At 39.0% G+C, this 20,752-nt stretch overlaps 1 protein-coding gene across 26 annotated transcripts in view; it reads right to left on the minus strand.

Moving 5' to 3' along the window:
• LRRFIP2 (LRR binding FLII interacting protein 2) overlaps positions 1-13,820 on the minus strand; it is a 54,471-nt gene extending 40,651 nt beyond the window's left edge. For 10 of the 26 annotated variants that reach the window (XM_084510313.1, XM_084510309.1, XM_084510312.1 and 7 more), the window contains exons 1-2: positions 13,496-13,818; positions 4,162-4,268 (exon numbers count right to left, since the gene is read on the minus strand). In XM_084510313.1, the coding sequence (XP_084366439.1) occupies positions 4,162-4,251 (90 nt within the window). In that variant the 5' untranslated portion in view covers positions 4,252-4,268; positions 13,496-13,818. Of the gene's footprint in view, positions 1-4,161; positions 4,269-12,815; positions 13,132-13,155; positions 13,258-13,495 lie in introns of those variants that run through there. The other 16 variants (XM_084510302.1, XM_084510301.1, XM_084510325.1 and 13 more) reach the window with 9 other exon arrangements.
• Between the last annotated feature and the right edge of the window lie 6,932 nt (positions 13,821-20,752).

Genomic DNA, 20,752 nt, shown 5'->3' on the forward strand with positions numbered 1-20,752 from the left:
TATAATCTCAAAACCAAAAATGTGACCAAAACATCTGCTCTTGCATGTAAGGCTAGTCTTGGAAAAAAGGTTTCAATGGTATTAGAAGCCTGTTGACAAGAAGTTACTACTGAATATTTAAAAGGAACGCAACAAATTATAAGAACAAATGAAAGTGATGCAGGTGGACAGACACTGTCCACAAGACAGCTTTATAAGCACAGAATCTACATAAAAACAGAAGAGAGAAGACTAAATTCAGCAGTATCTAATGTACATCCTATAAGATAGCCTTGAAAACCTGAACTTTTTAAAAAATTAGTTAATAAACAAAAAAAGGGATTCACATGGAAGAACCTAATCTGGACAGATGCCTGAAGTCACATTAGACAAGCAGTATCTGTTATTTGGAGAGGCAGAGCTTTGAGAGAAAAAGCTGTCTTCTACACATGCATTTATTCTTACATTCTTTGTCAATCTGAGAAAACCTACACCTCCAGAATCCGTTATGACAACTAGAAAACAAAGCCGAAAGTAGCATTAAAGGAACGCTTCATATTTTCCAGATGTGCATTCTTTTATAAAAGATTAGCTGACTTCAAATTAACTTTGCTATAATCCAAAGACATTTATCAATACTCAACTTTCAATGCAAACAAACTATGTTAAGATTTTTTCTTGCAGGGAACATCTGGACAATATATCTACCACCTGTTCCAACAGCTTTTGAAACAAATACAATAAACAGGTAATCCTCCCCGTTGTACCAAGACTTCCAAGCTTACCAACTGCAACTAATCTCTCCTAAAACACAGAATAATACAGAGAGTGGCAACTTGTCTCTCCTAAGACAGAGTGTGTTGGTTCTAGAAAAGGATGCATAGATCCCCATCTCTGGATAGGTGTATACACCCTTTATTCCCTTTGTTTTCATCTCTTTCCTCAATTTCAATGAGCACAGGGAATTTGATGCCAGGAAGAATCAGATGCACCAGGAGGTAGATCCCAGAGAAAGTGGTCTGATAACTCAGAAGTTCTTACGATAAGTCAGGGATACACCATCATTTCAATGTTGATGTTTTAGCATATTCATGCCATGATTGGTTCAACAGCATGGAGGAAGAGCTTGTCTCAATGCAAATTCGCTCAGCAAGCAAAAGATACAAAAACTCCATACATAATGTTGCTTAAAGGCTAGTGCTACAAGAAGTGATGTGGAGGAGGCACTACCATAAGAGGAAGAGTTTTCTGATACAAAGAGAGAAAATGAAAAAAATCTGACCACATCCCTCAAATCCATCAGTAGTGATCTCATCTGCCATTAAATATTTTCATAAAAGACAACGTATCAGGTTCAATCAGTGCAGAAAGAAAGGACTCTACAGAAGTGAGTTTATTGGATCAGTTTCAAAGAATTTGTTACCCCAAATTTCCTGGCACACAAACGCTTGTTGGCACAGTCAGGCAGAAATCACTTTTTTGACACATGCCATAAAATGAAGAAATCTTGTCAGTTCAGAGTGGTGAGAAAGATTGATATTAGTGTCTTCTTGAAGTCTGAAGTTTTGGAGAAAGAAAGGAGAAAAACCACCCCAAAACTTCATAGACTGCACTGGAAGCCTTTGCTAGTATTACAAACTCTGACAAATCCTAGTGGAATTTTGTGACTGCTCTGAATTCCAAAGCACTTCTATGGAGTTTTTCCAGGCAGGTCATCCTTGAGTGCTAGCCTTTTGTTTCAGCATGCTCTGTTTACTGTTTCTTGCTGCCCTGAACAACTTTGAGGAACGTTTTCCTCACAAGGCATCTGATTTATAGATTAGAGGACTAAATTCAACTGTTCTGAGTAACATCTGCTAAAAAGGTAATTTCAGAAGAGGAAGTTGAAGAACAGGACACCATTTGACAATAAGAAGATAAACAAAACATGCTGCTGAGATAATGGGCTCAGAACAGTAGAGAACATCTACTTTATATATTCGTGCATGGAGAATTGGAATGCCCCATGTCATCAGCATGGAAAATGGAAACATTTCTGCAGCTCCAAATGAGATGTTATTTAAAGACAGGACTCATATTTACTAACTGACCTCTGCTGTTATATCCTGGGAAGTGAATTCTGTTCCTTTAAAGTAAAATACAATTTTTTGGTTTTTATTTTTTAAGAACAAGTTGGCTAATACTTGAATTATAGCAACCAATTCAATGACAACAGCTGCTGTCTGACATGGGATCTAATAGCTAGTTTGTCCAGACCAAGGGATTAACAACCTGACAGTAGTAAACATTGTGCTAATAAATATTCATGATATCCAACTTTTCACACTGCTTCAAAATTGGACAGAAAGTAGAACTAAGACTCTCAAAATGAAAACTTGATGTGGCAAAACAAACAAAAAAAGAGATGGTGCTATACACAGCCTCAAAAACATGCATGTAAAGGCAGCAAAACATTTTATTTTAAAATACGTCAAATTCTCTTCTCCCTAACAAGTCATGAAAGATGACCCTAGAAATACAGAAAAATGCCAGAATATTAGAAAGGAGAAAAATAATTCTAATCGGAAAGAACATTTAGAACAATTCAAATAGGTTTTAAGATTTATTAATAGACATAAAACAGTTAAAGATATAATGAAATGCCTAACCACTTAAGTGGCAGGATGATAAGCATAAAAATTTTAGTTATATTCAGTATATTTAGATTAATCATGAATGCTGATTGTTACAAACTTTTTGATTGATTTATTTACTTATTAATAGAAGAGGAAGGAAGACTTCACATATTAATCCCTAGAATAGGCACATTTGATTCAGTTCATCCCTGTGACAGAATACCTCCCTCTGTGGGCCTAATATTAATTTAATTTGGCATTAAGGGGGGGATTTTTTCACTTTTGTTTAAATTAAACTCATGCACAAATTTCAGTTAAGGATAGTAGTGATCTAAGAGAACGTAAAGCCCTACAGTAATTTTAAGAAAGACAATATTCCTTATACCTTTCTACTGAGACCATTTTGACTAGACTAAGTTGCAAGCTGACATTACTTCAATGGAACCATGCAGAGAACAGGTGAAAAGAACAATTAAAGCCAGATTCCTTCTCCTCCTTTAACTGTTTTGCCCAAAATGTAGGAGATGGACCATACAGGACTCAAAGCCCCTCAGAGAACATATGTGACACACTGTCAACTTCCATCAGATCTGGTATGAACACAGCTTTCAGAAAGTTCATAACTAAACAAAAATGACTTTTTCCCTACAGTCTATGATAACTCTGTTTGAAAACACATACAGTAGCTGTTTTCAGACACCTGTCACCTACGTATTTTGTCCTACAATACGATGATTTTCTTTCATAGACACATACAGAACAGTGTACATTACAAGGTTGATTACAGTCCACTCTTTGCACTTATTTATGTCAACTACAGTTAGCACATTTGTAGATAACGTAGCTCAAAGCTTCTGTATCCACTTCAATACAAACAATACTAAGCATTTTGTTTCTAAATCCACAGTGTTTCTTCCCAGAAAAACTTAAGCCCAAACGGCAGACTGTAAAACTCTGAATTCAAGACATCTTACTATACAAAGAAGAATTTTATGCCTCTGGGTATCTGCTACTTCTCAATTGCTTTTTTGGCTGGTTACCTCCAGCTGTCTATTTTTAAGCTGCTGATCCTGTTAGAAAAGACCTGGTATAGTATGTATTAGGCTTATTTTGGCAGAAGAGTGACTTTACATTTGAAACAGAAAGCTTGTCAACTCTTCCAAATACATTAAACAACAACTACTACACCTTTAATACTAACAAACTACATTTACCATCTTGGGAATATTGCACACTGCACTGGGTAAGTGTTCAGCTTTCTAGTTTTTAGATTTAAGATAGCAACTAGATTTCTCATTTATCATAAACTAACAATCATTTAAAGCATATATCTGTAAAAATATTTGCTAAGCTTAAATGTGATCCTATGAAGTTACGTTAACCATACAAATAATAAATCATTATGGGAATATTACAGTAAATGTTTTTTTATTATTATTATTATTATTTTATTTAAAGTATTTCTTATTTCTATTCATTCTCTTTTTTTTTTTTTTTTCTAATTATTGAATAATTAATTTGCTTTCATCCCTATTTCTGAATTTGAAACAATTTTAAGTTAACAAACCTCTCTGGCAATGCTGCTCAGAGCTTCATCTTCTGCAGAAAACCTGTCTTTCACTGGAGTTCTCTTCCGTCCTGATCCAGGAGTCCCCATCTTTATTCTCTGATTCTCTATTCAGAAAAAAACAAACAGGAAAAAGATAAGTTTTCAGATCTGGAATTAAAACAAATAAAGAAAGAATGCACACCCTACAAATGTAATAAATTTACAATTTTTTTTACTGTATAATACTCAAACTCACATGTCATTGATATAAACTTCTTCTGAGGTTGTATTTCTGGGAAGGTGTTACCAAAACCTTTTGGAAGCTCTATAACACCTCTTCACTCTACAAGGTGCACGCAGAAGTATTTCTACTGAACAGAAACCGTCAGTTTACCTACAGCTTCAAAGTCTTTGGTTATACACAACTGCCAACTGCTCCTAAGTCTCCTAGCTCAGTAAAGATACTTACATACCCTGCCATTCTTCACAACTCCTAAAAATAAGAACCCCATTTTAATTCATGGACTTGGGAGAACCCATAGTCAACAGCAGGTTCAAGCATTAGAATTACACAGTCATTGGAACTCTCTCCACAACAGAAAAGATTCAGAGACAGAACCTTTTCAAAGCATCCAAGCATTAGTAGGCGTTTATTTACACTTTAATGCAGCTGTTCTCATTCAGCTGCAACTGAATGAGAACTGCAGTTTATAACAGCAGAAGACATTTCTGGAGAAACAAACAAAAAAAAAATATTATGTCGCCTAATTTGGCAAACGAAGAAATGAGAAACATTCTAGCATGATATATATCTGGTATAACACACAAAATATCTTCTTAGTCTTCTTCCGAAAACCTTTGCTATCAACCACAAGAACAAAAACGCCCAACATGCCAAAACACAGCATTTGTTTACATATACTGCATACACAGACAGCAAAACGTTACTCAAAAATAAATTAACAATGTAAGTTAGGTTTTTTGTTTTTGTTTTTTCTTTCCAAGTATCTCAAAGAAACGCTACTTCCAGGCATCCAGGTCCTTACAAAGGCCAGATCAGAACTTGTTCTTAGTCCAGCTATTTGATACAAGGAAGATAAGCAATCTTTCCACACAGGGCTTGGGAAAACACCTTATTTAGAAAAAAAATCTCCATGCAAATAGAAAAGGTCTAGCAGGGAACTATTATTGGCTACACTTCTGAAAATGAACTTGTATAAAAACTATAGTTCGTACTCCATCTAACCAGGAAATACACGAAGATTCCTTAATAATTTAATCAAACATGAAAAAGCCAGCCATGACAAGAGCTCTTTTTGTGCATGAACATTTCTTTATATCTTACTCCGTTATCTTTATACAGCAGTAACAAAGCCAAAACATATGGGCTATTTTCTGGCAAAGATATCAAGTAGCATCACAGCTCTTGTTTTTCCTTCTAATTTTAGCTTCTACACTTCTTGCCCCCACCATAATTTTACGCCGCAAGTCCTCTCTTCGCAGGCAGGCCTTTTTTTCTGCTTCAGATTCTGTGGGTATTTTACTATTCCTTGTGTGCTTGCAGGAGGGAAATACTCCGTTTGCTGAAAAGACAACGGAGACTTCAGACTGCACACCCCCCTTCTTAAAAGCTCATGCATAGGACCGACTACTATTATGCAATATAATCTTACTTGTTGCTGTTCTGAAACCAAACCTAAACATACACGATACTGCAGGTGCACAACGACTCCATTGTGTGAAAACCTTAAAGGAGAGTTTGCTGCCTTTGCGGCTGAATAGTTAGGAATAAAAAAAACACAGTATTTGAAGGGGCCAGAGAAGATGTAGTTCTATAGTCCAGTAATGAGCACTCTCCTGACAGGGAGGAGGGTGAATAAGCACCCCCTGGATTCCATCTATTCCTCTATAGGCTGCTCTTTGAATCTGTAGTGCAGTGTTTGAATAAAACACAAGCATTTGGACTAAGACACAGGACTCATCAGGGACTGTTTTTACCATCTGCCTGTGGCTCATGGTTCGATTTATCTATTCCTCCCCCAAAACATGATTTTTTTGTTTGCTTTTAACTGTGTTGTTAGGTAGCAGTGCACTTGCAAGAAGACATAAAAGGTTCCAGCCTCACTCTTACCAGAGGTTGGGATGGTTCCTAGAAGGATGACAGCTGAGCTGAAACTCAAAGCGAGTGGAGACTGAGCTAACACCTGGGACAAGCACCGCCACTGTCAGGCTACTCAGTACGACTGTCTTTTTAGTCTTAAAAAGAAGCAAGCAAACTCGGATTTTGCACTCAGATGAATTTAGATATTCACATCCAGAGAGCAATTTCAAGACGATGTCTCAGGCAACAATTCAAGCTCTGAACTACTGCCTGCTGACCTCGTTTGGGGGAAAGGTCTCCAAAAATCAACATCAACATTCAGTAATCATTCTAACTGGTTTCAAGTAAAAGATCAATTAGTATCAAGTTTTTAAATTTGCATGTTTAGAGTTGTATTACTTCACCAAATATCTACTGCATAAGTGAAAACTGCTGAATAATTGCACACGTGATAGACTTGAACTGCATTTGTGGACATCATTTGAACAACATACCACTTCTAATAGACAACTAACTTGAGTTAGTGAATTCAGTGAGATTCTCTTAGCAGGCACGTTTTGGGAATTAAATATAGCAGGTTGTATAGCTATTTTTAGTATAATATGTTTGGACCAACAGTAAGTATTTAATGTATATATAAAGAGCAATGAATGGACAAAAGGAACTCAGGCTCACAGCAGCATGCAGGTGCAAAAGTCCCTGTGTAGCAGAGTGTGGCGTCCCCTCCAGCTATCTGCCAAACTTGCTCACCAAGGATAAGCACAAAACTCCTGACTGAGCTCAATCCTGGAAAAGAAAGCAGGGACTGGCTACCTAGAAGACATACAAATGTGTTGCCTTTGTATACAACAATGAGTTAGAAAAGGCAAAGTTCAGATGGAATCAAAACTAGCAAAGGCTACTAAAGACAACAAAAAAAGCTACCATAAAGACATAGGTACCAAAAGAAAGATGAAGAAAACAGTAGAGGCAGAGGACACATTGGGGGTGCTCACAAGCGCACCTTTAACAAAATTACCTAAATAATAAAAAATTTCAAGATACGAATTTGTGCACATGGTAATCAAATACAGGAGATTGTCTGAGATCGTATTTGCCCAAAACTGGTCAAAATGAAGAGCAAGAGGACCTTCAAGTTAAACAGTAACTAGAGAATTACAAAGAACCATTTGAAACAAAGAGTCAAACTTAAAAAAAAAAAAAGTGCAAAAATCTGTAGCAGTGAGAGAGGCCTTAGAGAGGAACCAGCAGCAGTGAAAGCCTGGTTTGATACTGCCTGAAGTCCCCCCGCTGACTCTGCATCGTGACCTCTGTCCAGGACAGAGGGTGTCCCTCCTGGAGGCTGTGAGCTCCCCCCAGGAAACAGGTGGACAGCACAGGGTGCAAGAAGAAATCAGGCAAATTTAGAGCATCTCCAACAGGAAGGGTGTGTAAACAGAGGCCCCTGGACTTGAAGAACAGAGGACAGTTAAACATTGGCCTGGAGAGACTGAAACCTGCAGACCTGAAGAGATTTAAAACTTGACTGGACAAAGCCCCGACCAACCTGCTCTGACCAACCATGCTTTGAGCAAGGGGTGTCCTCCAGAGATTCCTTCCGAGATACACGATTTTATGATTGTATAATTATCATCACAGACAGCTTTGAAACTAACCTTCAGTACAAGCTTAAACAAGATGTTTTATAAACCCTCGAGAACCTTATCACAATTTCTTCCATTCCACTTAACTTTTAATCAAACTGATGCATCACAGAGTATTTCATGCCTTGTATGATCTGGTACTAACGAGATCTAGTTCTATTTCTATTAAATGTATCAAGATGTTACTTCTCAGAAAAAATTACGTGCCAAATATTTCACAGATGTGAGCAAAAATATTCCTTAGGCACTTCATTTCTGTGACTTGCAGGTTACAGGAAAAATTATTCTGCTGCACGATACAGAACATTGAAAATATGCTGTAGCAGTAGAATTTTCACCGAAAATAACCAAAGAGGACTCCAAAACAAAGCACAACCACACGAAGAACAGTTTTTTACACTGGCCATCTTGAACTGTAGAAGGGAAACTCCATTATAATTTGCTGCTCTCACAGCTCAGCATTCCCAAGTCACGCCTATTACATGTTTGGTTTCTTCACGTAGGCTGTTACCTGTTATATTACACAACTGATGAAGTGACATCCTGTTGTATTTCATTCCAAAAAAATAAAAATAAAAAATCTGAAGTCCCCAGACAAACCAGATCTGTGAGGAAATCTCTCAAGTTTCCTCTCTCATTTTTCTTCACTTCAGACATACATAAATTTTATCTCTTCACCAAGTTTAACATTTCTTCCTGGTCTTATTTTTACCTTCTGACTAAACTAAAGGTAATCTGTTTCTCTTTCACTTCCTAAAAAAAAAAAGTGACCTGTCTTATGTAAAACAAGCTACTCTACATTTTAAGGCCCTATCACTCACCACCTTCAGTGGCACCACCTGTCCTGATGCCTGGGTCTATGCCAGTGTATTTGGCATCGCATACACGCGAGGCATTCAGATACTACAGTGTGAACAGGCTATAAATAAACACCCTGAAACTCTCCTTTTCTCTTTCAAGTAACACCACAAAACACTTAAAAAAAAAAAAAAAAAAAAAAAAAAACCTGTGTAGAAACAATCTCTGTGTATCTGATCCAACAAGAGAAAAGCCCAGCCCTGCTCTAGAACCACTGGCTGCTCAAAGCAGCCTCGCAGTTTCCTAATGCCTGAGTCGGAGCTAGCAGCTCTTCTAATCTGGGGAAGGAAATGGACCTCTTGTCCATAACACCCAGTTTCTTGCACAAACGTAGTTGTCCACTTGCAAAGTCAGTCTTTCGTTCTACTTTAACTATCTGCAAGTGGACCGTAAAGGCGGTTCTGTGGAATACTGTGAGAGCACTGACTGCTCCTGCTTCCACAAATGGCTAACTGCCCCTGACATGTAACATGACAGAGAAATACTACCAGGAAGCTGTTCATTATAAAATATAAGCCAATTGTTATTTCACAGTATTAGAGTACATACATGTCTATGATACACCATTTTATCTGCCTTTTTTAAGGAAAAAGACATAGCGCAGAGCATTTTCTCAACAAAATCCATGAATGCTAAATATGCTAAAGGAATAAACTCATGAAATACACTAAAAAGAGCAAAACCTTTTTCAAACACCTAACTAAAAAGAAAGAGCTAAGTAGCAGCACTACAATGCAATGATGGAATTGAAATTGAAGAACTTAAATATACTTCTTAAGTTAATTGAACACTTGCCCTTTACTTTAACAGATGAATGCTGGTTATTTTGTAGGTATGGATGGTATGGAAGCTACCATCCTGCAATTAAAGCAAAGCTTTAAAAGTTTACACACACAGCAGAACACTCCCAACCCAGCTATTTTAAAGAATTGTCTCATGAAACTGCAGCTCTAGCAACACAGCTCAATAAACAAATCTGAGGTATTATTATTGCAAACCAGCAGAAGTAGCATTTACATGAGAGGGAATGGAAAGAATCACACTGGAAATCACAAATCTTACACTCTTAGCCTTCAGTGCTTTGTGAGACCAAGCACAAATGGAGAAACATAAATAAAAAATACGACTGAATTTAATTATGCAAGACTAACATAAGAGTCTTCCCTAGAAGGACGCACCTATACAATTCCCCTATGCAAGGGCATGTTCCTTGTAATTAGAATTTCTGTTGATGGCATGGACATCAGGCTGATGACACCAACCAGGTGAGCACATGAGGAAGAAAAGGAGGAGCTGCACTTCCACAGGGTGACCATAACCTAATGAAGGGGTGAGCAGGAAAGGGAAACCAGCAGTTGTTCATGTAACGGATTTAAGGACTTACTCAGAGTTTTCATTCATAACAACCTTAATCAGAAAAAAGATTATCTGAAACTACAATCATAGCAAAAAGAAAAAAGAAAAAAAAAAAAGATAAAAATACAAATAAAAGAGCCTAGCATTAAAGGAAAAAGCAAAGACAGAAAATTACCATCTGTCAAAAGATTACAGTGCTCACTGTTATGGCAGAGGTAGTTATTCCTGTTCATGAATAGTGTTCCCATTTAAAAAAAAATAAATAAAAAGACAAGAAAACCTGTTTGTCTCAAATCATGTCCCACCTCTGAATCCGTTGGCACAAAGCTTCTGCTCTGAATGAACAAGCTCATGTCAGCCTCTTCGGGAAATAAAAAAAAAAAGTTACCCTTTGTGCAGTTGTCAGCCTGCACTGGATTAACTGTCACCTTTCCAATCTACCCCTTTAGTGCACTATATTCCCAGTTTATTTGCCATTTTAAAAGCTGAGAAATACAACTGTTTTCTCAGTTCACAGTATTTAACAACAGAATAGCAACTCCTTAGAGGGCGCTGAAATCCCGTAGTTCCTGAGTGTTATGAGGTTGTGAATAAACAGAAGGTCAGCAATTCAGACAACCAAAAAAAAAAAAAAAAAAAAACAACAAAACATTATGCAGTCAGGAAAAGCGCTGCCTGATGGAGCCATAATCTGTGATTATGCCTGGCTAGTGCTGGTGAACCTAAAGCAACGCAAGACAGTAGCTGCACCCATGCATCCTACAGGCCTGTAGGAGTACCAGGCACCTACAGACCCACCAACATACCTTGGTGACCTTCCTCTGTCTTTGCAGATTACTAAACTTCTGAGACAACATCATGCAGCGATACAACTTCAAGCAGTGACACTTATTTTATGAAGCACAAATTCTTTGCCAGTCAGCTGCTAACAGCTGCACTTATTGATAGCATTACCCCACAAGATAAAAAAAATATTATCATCAGTGACAAGAAGTCCTGGCAAAGCTCTCAGCTAAGTCTGTCTTAGGGCACAGGCACAACCTAAAGCATACGTAGGTTTCAGAGAAGCAGCGTAACACAGTTGGACATTTATAGAATCAGTGCTACCATAGATGCTGCAGGAACAAACTAAGAAAATCATATGTGATTTTAAAATATGAGGAAATGACAGTACTTTAATCAACACCATGAAAAAAATTATGGGAATGCACAATGAAAAACAGTCACATGAACCTCCCATGTTTATTCTAAAATGAAGCAACTGACATTTTTACACTGTCAGCTTTTTCAAAATGGGTACCCTTTCTGTCATTTTGCAGAATGATTCATTACTCACTGGGGGAAAAAAAAAAAAAAAAAAAAAAAAAAAAAAAACACTGCTACTATATGGAGACTCCATTTTTTAATGAATGAAACAAACAAAGAGCCCCACAGTAACAGCCCACGTTCAGTAACAAGCCGCAACTATTTAAGTTATTTTTCCATTAACAACTTAATATTAGAACACGCCCACGCTCTTGCTACAGTTACAGTGCAAGGAAGGGAAGCCACTGCCACAAGCTTCTCCCACCAGCTGGCATCTCCTGCAGAGAAGCCCCTGGTGGCAGCAGCTGTCAGGCCCTTCGGGAGGTGCCCCTTCACCTCCGCCAGCACAGCAGCTCAAACTCACCGTGCCTAGTACAAAGGCACCAACTTGTCCACCCGCACAACCCCACACCACTACTCACTATTCAGAAGGACAAAGAACACACAAGGTTACGTAGAAACACAAACTGTCCGCTACATACATTTCCTTGGTAAGCAATTTCCAGATGCTTGCAATAAGAAATTTGGATTACTTTGTCAGAAAGCATCTCTGACAATTTTTATAATGCTACTGAGCCGTGCTGACCTGTAACTTACCACCATTCCCGTTCACATCAGGATTTTTCAAAGGCAACAACACAGCATCAAATCTGTTATCGGTTTCTCAACCTCTCTTGGCATTATGTACCAGAGGAACTCATTAATATATATATATATATATATTACCCCACAAGATAAAAAAAATATTTTTATTTATTATATTATATATATTTAATAATATTATATATTTAATATTTATAATATTATAATATTAATATTATATTATATTTAATATATTTAAAAATATATATATATATTTTTTAATCATGATCAAAAGGTATATATACACCACAACTTGCTCACCATGTGAAAGCCTAATTTGTTTCCTATTTAAGCCTCTAGTGTGCCCTACACAGCCTCCTGTGACCTGGAGTCCAATTTAACCAGCACTTTTTAAAACTTCATGTCATCCTCTGCAGAGTCTGAGTCACAATGCAAACGAGCTCCTCTGGAGTCAGTTCACACGAAGCACTGACGTTTCGGTCAGCGAGCTGACACCTGACATTTCCCACAACGGTCTGATATGCAGAAGCTCTCTGCTACAGCCGGGAGTTGTGTCCAGGTAAAACTGACTTCACACTGGAAGGCAAACACCTCTAAACCTAGGTAATGTAGGACAATGGGAAAAGCACGTCAAGTATGACATACCGCCTTGTGCTGCCAGAGCACCTTTCACCTGCTCTTACATCGTCACTAAACAATTACATTAACCGAGGAAGGAAGTGTACATAAAGAAGATATCTGCTTCTGGGCCCCAATATATTTAAACACTTTAAAGTCAAGACACAATTAATGTTTATTAAACTCACCAGAGAAGCATTCATCTAATCCTACAGGAAGTTTGTTAAAAAAGAAAAAACAAACAAAAAAAGTTCCAGAGATGTTCAAGGCTACGTTGCCACTTTAAAGCAACGTAACTGATAGCACTTTGTGCTTCACGCTGAAGACAGCTGGAGGTCTCCCCGACACGAGGAGGCTGTGACAGTGCTGGTTTTACGCGATTTATCACCAGTGAGGTGCAAAACGCCGCCCTGCCAAGCAACACGCGAGGGATAAAGCTGGACGCCACTTAACAACACGGGGCGCAGATCACCGCCCAGAGCAGTCCCCAGGCTCCTTCCAAGCCCAGGAAGGTGCCCGTGCCCTTACCATCACTGCATTTGCATTAATAGCGGTAGAAGAGAAAAAAAAAAAAAAATACAACACGGCGATGGGGAGCGAGCCCGAGGCGCCCCAAGGCCAGGCCGAGGGGGCACGCCCTGCGGAACGGCGCTGCGAAGGGGGACGGCGCCGGGACGCGGCCGGCAGTGATTGCGGGACTCCTTCCTCCTCCTCCTCCTCCTCTTCTTCTTCCTCCTCCCTCCTCCTCCTCCTCCTAGGCACCCAGCGGCCAGGAGGCTCCGTGAGGGGCACCCTGCGCCCTGCCCGCTGCCTCGCGGCCTCCGAGCCGTGCCCAGAGCCGTGCCCGGAGCCCGGAGCCGAGCCTTACCTCGCCCCGCCTCGCCCCGCCGGGAAGGGCCCCGCAGCTCCCCGCGGGCCCTGGGCTGGCCGCACGCCGGCCGGCCGGAGGCTGGAGCCGCCCCAGGGCGGGCAGCGGCCGGCGGCCCGGGCCAGGCAGCCGCGCTCCGGCTCTCACGCTTCGCCTTCCCTCCTCCCCGCTTCTTCCCGGCCACGGGAAGCGCAGGAACCGGAGCTGGGGGCCGGGATGGGCCGCGCTCGGCTGCGGGCCGCCCTCCTCTCCCCGCCCCTGCGAGGCCGGGCGGTGGCGGCCAGCGGGGAGCGGCGCCGGGATTCGAACCGGCGGCAGGGAGAGGAGGGGGGAGAGAGGAGGAGACGGGGCCGGCGCTGAGGCGGAGTGCGCAGGCGCAATGCGATAGGCGAGGGGATGGTGGGGGGGCGGGGGCACGTGCGCAATGGCGACACCGCGCTGAGGGGAGGTGGGGGGTGTGGTTGGGGTTTTTGTCCTTTTTCTTCTCGGTTTGCTTTCTGGTTTCACCTCAGGCGCTGGTGTCGAGCGAAGACCAAGCAGCCGGGTTCAGCCTCGCAGGCTCTCCGGGGGATGGTCCTGTTGGTTTTGTTCCCCCGCCAATTTCTGTCCTGCTTCTGCCCTCCCTACCTGACCCGCCGTGTGAGGGGTTGGGAGGTTTGCGTGGATGGTGCCAGGCAGGAGCTGTGAGCAAAAATCCTGTGGGAAGTGCTTAAACCCTGTCCCATGCTGCCCCACACGCTGCTGGGTTTACACACTTGCACATTTTACATACAAGCAAACAACAGAGTTCCTAAGGAAATGAAATAACACAGAAATATAGGACTGTACCCATACATTTTACATATAAGCAAACAACAGAGTTCCTAAGGATATGAAATAACACACGGAAATAAAGAACTGTACCATTACATGTATTTCAGTTCATACACAAGTTGTGTTTCTGCTGTGAAACAGACTTGGGATCAAATCTGTAGGCATTTTCTTTAACACTTCTGTCACCAAGTGTGGGTAACTGAGAACATAATGATGATCAGGGGTCTGCTGGAGATGGTATTTCGCATGTTTGAAACTGCATGAGAATGAAAAAGCACTGTTCGATGACAAGCCGAGTGGCAAGACTCAAGAATATTCCCGAGAGCCCTTGGCAGAGGTCAAATGTCTTACTAAAATAAGCTCAAGTGGATGAACACGAAGGAGAGAAAACGGGACATGCAAGTGAATTAAATCTACTACAGCAGACATGAAGCTACTTCCTTGAGTTTCTTTAGTATTTTATAACTTTCTGTTTGAGAAATGCTACAGTGTTTTAGTCTCCTTCCTCATACAGCATGTCCACACCATGCTTATTTTTAACATCGTATTAATTTGTGTTGTAATAGCTGATGATCTCACTGCAGAGAGATGAAGTAGAAAGGAAGTGCTGTTGCAGAGGGAGAAGTTAATCCTGGAACATCAGTAGGAAAGACATGAAAAAAAAAATACTAGCTTTAAAACTACATAGTTATTTGAGGTCGATTCTTACAGAAGGATTCACGTACCGACTTTCAGGGCTTATGGAGAGACTCTTCATTAGCGTCTCAGGTGGTTTTGTTTGGTCTAGCTAGTGGTAGAAATATTTTGTTCCCTCTTGAGTGGAGACTGTGTGTGGAGCCTTGTGAATTGTGTGATGTCCCAGGACTCCATAGGATGACTCTCTGTCAGTAGATTGCTATATAAAGGGGAAAAATGTTTTCAGTTGTTTGTACATTTTTTTCTGTTGAAGCATGGGGATTTGCATACGTTTGGTCTTTTGATATCATAGGCAGCACATTTTTCTTTAATGATGCAGCAAAAGACATGTCTCCTTGAGAGCAGACATGCATTTTTGTGGCTTGAAAGAGCAATTGTTTACTTTACTGAAAAGCAGTGCGCAGCGCAGTGTATACACAGAGCAGCTACTGCAGACAGTGGTACAAGATGTCACAGTAGCGATTCTGAGTTCAGCATCATTAATGAGTAGTTAAACAGTCAGGTTACCTACATTTTAATTATATTTAATTGTAACCCAGAAAATGAAATTACATTGAACTTTTGCTGTGGAATGGCTGCAGTTACAAAAACAAATAAAATAAAATAAAATAAAATAAAATAAAATAAAATAAAATAAAATAAAATAAAATAAAATAAAATAAAATAAAATAAAATAAAAGTTACAATTCTACCTTAAACAAAACCTTATTGAAGCTACTGTAAGCGTTGTTCTGTTAATAATGTGTTTCTACTAAAAATAAGTAAATGAAGCCCAGTGGAACTCCCTTTGAATGTATTTTGTCTGCACTACTGTCTTTTTATATGGTAGATTAGTATAGATTACTCCTAATATGTTATTTAACCTGCTGATTTACTCTCTCTCTTTTCCCTGGAAAGCTCTCTCTCAAAGTGTTTTGCTCTTTTGAGCCATTTTGTGGGTAAAATCTTAGCTCTAGTTAGAGTAATGATCACCTAAGAAAGTGTATCTGGGATGAATTTATAAGTCTGTTGTATGTTACCTCAATAATGGCAACTTCCTCCAATAATTTGGGTAAAGTTTTAAAGAGATTTTGTCACTGAAGCAGCTTTGATGAGAGAGAATTTACAGAAAAATGTATTTTCCTGTGTAATGTTTACTATTTATGAAGTTTTGAATGTCTTCTTTTCTGTCCTTCTCTTTAGCATTTCTTATCCTCCTGTGAAATTTTAGTTCTTTAAAATGATTCAGTACCAGTTCCACTGAAGCAGTCATCACTACTCAAAGTAATGTTGATTTTCAGTTACATTCAAAAGAGTAGGTAAAGGGGTGTATGGGTTTAATGTAAAGGGTGGGAAGTAATCTAAGACTTTTAGAATAATAACTGAAATAATTACAAAGGTAAATACATACAGACTGGATGCTGAACATAACCAGGACATTATTTAATAATCTCATATAGAATTCATTGGAGAAATAAAAGATTTATCAGATTTCTTCTGTAATGCTGTTGTATGCATAAGACATTTACCAAATAGTAGGAAAGACTAGAAGGTTTCACGTAGTGCCAGTAACTGCAGAATCAGTGAGCTTTAGTCTTTCCACTTAACCTCATTTACTCTTAATAGTGCAAAAAATTGTGGGGCACAGTAAGAATTATACATATATGATGCACAAATCTTTTTGGTGCTCTCCAGCAGGAGAATTGTGTGAGGTCTTCTGGGTCAGATCCTTTGCATCCTCAACAGGGAAAGGGTTAGACTGTTTGTTGAGTAACTGTGGGTAGTGTTAACTGAAAATTTGGTATTCACATGTTTTCCCAGAAAAGTGGATTTCCAACTAAGTACAGTCTTTTGCAGAAAACATCTGTTTTCACTGTAGATTTCTTAACTGGGGGCTGACATGCTGGAGAGCAGCTCTGAAGAGAGGGACCTGGGAGTCCTGGTGGACAGCAGGCTGACCACAAGTCAGCAATGTGCCCTTGTGGCCAAGAATGCCAACGGTGTCCTGTGGTGTGTTTGGGAGAGTGTTGTCAGCAGTTCAAGGGAGGTGATCCTCCCCCTCTACTCAGCCCTGGTGAGGCCACACCTGGAGTACTGTGCCCAGTTCTGGGCTCCCCAGTACCAGAGGGACATGGAGCTACTGGAGTGAGTTCAGAGGAGGGCTGCACAGATGATGAGAGGACTGGAGCACCTGTTGTACAAGGACAGGCTGAGAGAGCTGGGCCTGTTTAACCTGGAAGAGAGAAGACTGAGGGAAGACCTCATTAATGTGTATAAATATCTGACGGGAGGGTGTCGAGAGGATGGATCCGGTCTCTTTTCAGTAGTGCCCAGCAACAGGACAAAAGTCAACGGACACAAACTGAAGCACAGGAGGTTCCAGCTGAATATGAGAGGGCAACTCTTTATTGTGAGGGTGACAGAGCACTGGCAGAGGTTGCCCAGAGACATTGTGAGTCTCCTTCTCTGGAGATATTCAAAACCCGCCTGGATGCCATCCTGCACAATGTGCTCCAGGTTATCCTGCTTGGCAGGGAGTTGGACCAGATTACCTCCAGAGGTCTCTTCCAACCTTGGCCATTCCGTGATTCTGTAATTTACCAAACAATTGAAAACAGAGCTCTCTCTGCTTCCTAGCTTTTATTGTCTTTTTGTCTCTAAATTCTTTGTAAAGTCTTTTAGAAATAAGGTAAGCACAGGAATGCTGTGTTTTATGTTTGGAATGTGTTTGTAGGATCACTATGGAATAGTATCCATTTTATACTTGAAAAATTTTAGCACTGGTTTCCAATGATCGGCTCCTTAAATAAAAAATAAGGAGAAGACAGGCATTACTTTGATGGATCCCATTTAGATAACGGTAAATTTCAAAATATCTTAACCGTGTTTGTGTACTGAGAGTTTGCTAGAAGCTTTTTTTTTTTTTTTTAATAGTGAAGCTATAGTGTGAAAAATAAATTTAGAAATTAAAGTCTTATTTTAAAATTTGCATTTATTTATATTTACATAGCACTACATTTAATTTTCATATAACGCTTTTCATTATTATGGCAGTGTAAAAAGTACTATAGATCTAGGTATTGTCATCCTTGTAGCCTTGGTAGATATACTCCTAAATGTATTCGGTTTGTTGGGTACATGTAGAAATACTAACAATTAACTTATGCCTGGTATCATTGTGGAAGACTCAGTCTGTATTACCAAAAAAAAAAGATTATGTAGTTGATTTTGGTGTTGACACACAAACCACAAAAAGGAAATCACCTCACTCATATAGCCGTAGTTAGCCTGAAAAACTAATGAGTAATGTCTAAATTATGCATAAGCAACTAAACATGTGGGTCTTTTAGTATGTGCTCATCTGTATTTTTAGTTGCTTTTTTGACCATTTGTGTGTTAAGTAGACAAGTCATTAGAACGTAAAGCTTAAACATGACTTCTCTCAATACATTTAGATGTTATAACACCTGGAAATCTAACAGGCATTTATCAAAAGTCCCCTATGCCTGATAGCACCACAAAAGAAATTACCTTGACTAACTACAGAGGTCCCTCTGGCTATGCCAAGCTGAACAAGTTATTAACATAACTAAGAGATACCTACTACGATTTTTCATTTCTATGGAAAATACAAAAAGAATTAAAATACTCTTTTTATCTTTGCTTCCTATGTGAAAGACTGACTCCTTTACAATTCTCTTCTAAATCTCAAGAGCACAGATTCCCCATATAACAAAAATAGCCTTCACTGAGCCTTCACCTCATATTCGCCAGCAGCAAAGCTGACCCTCAGCTTAACACATTTAAAAAGCAACCCAGCGGAGTAATTGAAAGGCAGCTTGAGAGAGGTGCTTCCTTTCCATTAGCATTGAGCCTGTGTGCTGCTTGCTGCTTCAGTGCACTTCTTTGTATGTCTGTCATTAATTTGTATCATGCTTTGAAGGTGAAGGTGGATGCTTCCTTCATACAAATAGTGTTAAATTAGAGAAGGAAGAGGAACCCGGAAACTGAAATTTTAAATTTGTCAGCCTCCCCCCCACCCCATTTTTTGTTTCAAAAGAGATTGTCAAATATATGTATTGCTTCTGGAAGCCAGTCAAAGGTATCTTGATATTTTCCTGTAGGCTTTATCACCATTGCCTTTGGCACATTTTTTTTCAGGTCCTGAGTAGATGCTGCCACTTTAGTCAATGGAAGCTATGAATGTTCAATACTCCTGAGAGGAAAAAGCCCAATCAAATTTAGCAGATTCGGAGATTGGGTTTACTTGCTGAACTGAAAATCAGCACATGTAGAAGGTTTGGAAGAGTGGGAATTAAGTAGTATTTGTGTATAACATATGTGCACCCAAGAACCCGACATCAAAAGCAAAAACAGCTTTGACAAATTATGATTAGAGCAATAACTCCAATGCTTGAAATTTTAGGACTATTAAATTTATTGATTTATTATTATTATTATTTATTTGTATAGTAAGTTTGTTCTTTAGGTATCTTAAGATATCAGAGAAATACTATGTTAGTGGAATTCAAATACTAGAAAACAATGACAAAGGAAAATGTAAAAAGTTGAAAGAAATTTTCATAGTACTTCATTTAAATTCATAGTAATTAATTTAAATTCAATACAGTTTACACCCTGCCTTACTTGTCTGTAAAGTCTAACCAGTTGATTTGGCTTTCATTTAATCATTTACTCATTTACTTTGCTCAGGTTTATAAAATAAACCTGCCCTCTTTAGTCTTTCTTATGACAATATGTGGATCTTTTATTCAGTTACAGGTTGAAACTACTAGAAGACTATGGGTCTAGCTGAAGCAGTAAAAAACTTTCTGAACTGAAAAGTGGATATAATTTGAAAGTGTTTCCATTTCCATTTTACATCAGCTGTTTGAATTTTATGGCAAATTTATCTCTGTGTACTTTGTTGTATTTGTCTGAGGGTTGTAGCCTTGATGACCCAGGAGTAAAAAGTAAATCTTTATGTTTCTGTATGTATTGTACAGTTCTGATCTAAAAAACCTTTGTATTCAGTATTTGTTAAAATAGTAATAATAAAACAAGATTATTTGTATTTTCTAAGTTTTTTTTTTTTTTTTTTTTTTTTTTTAGGAAAATCTAACCGTGCAACTAACCATGATTGCTAAGGGACATCCTGAACTACACATATGCATGATACATACACTACTCTGTGACACTTCTTGAATTATATTAGCAAAAGCGTGAAAGATTTAAACAAAGAAACTGCAGAAATTTCAAGATTCAGAATCTGTCTTCTATTGTTTCTAGACTGAACAAGTATAAAAGCAGTGTAAAAGCAAGCAGATGTCACTGCAAATGTATATACAGCAATTCTGCTTCCAGGCATGATTTAATTCTGAAGAGTGACATGACAGTCTTGCTCAACATTTCTGTAGCATTAAAAAGGAGATCCAGTAAATTTTGTGATGATTCATATCTTAAATATCTTGTACTCTTATTAACTACTCAGACCAACTCGGCTAAAAAGAGAGAGAGAACATACAAACTGGTTTATATTTTCTTGTGCAGACTTGTTTATTAGCATCCAGTTAGGAGAGCCAGTTGGTTTCTTACACAACTTCAATTCAGTTTGTATAGGCATCACCAAGGGCATCACTTTTTTTTTTTTTTTAAAAAAAAAAAAAAAAAAGGATTACACAATTATGATGAGGACACTGTTTGGCAGAGAGAACTTCTGTTACAGGAAGTGAGGCATGAAGGAGAAATAGTGCTGGTTGACTACGAGAG

The sequence above is a fragment of the Aythya ferina genome, assembly GCF_964211825.1.
Source record: "Aythya ferina genome assembly, chromosome: 2".
NCBI lineage: Eukaryota > Metazoa > Chordata > Aves > Anseriformes > Anatidae > Aythya > Aythya ferina.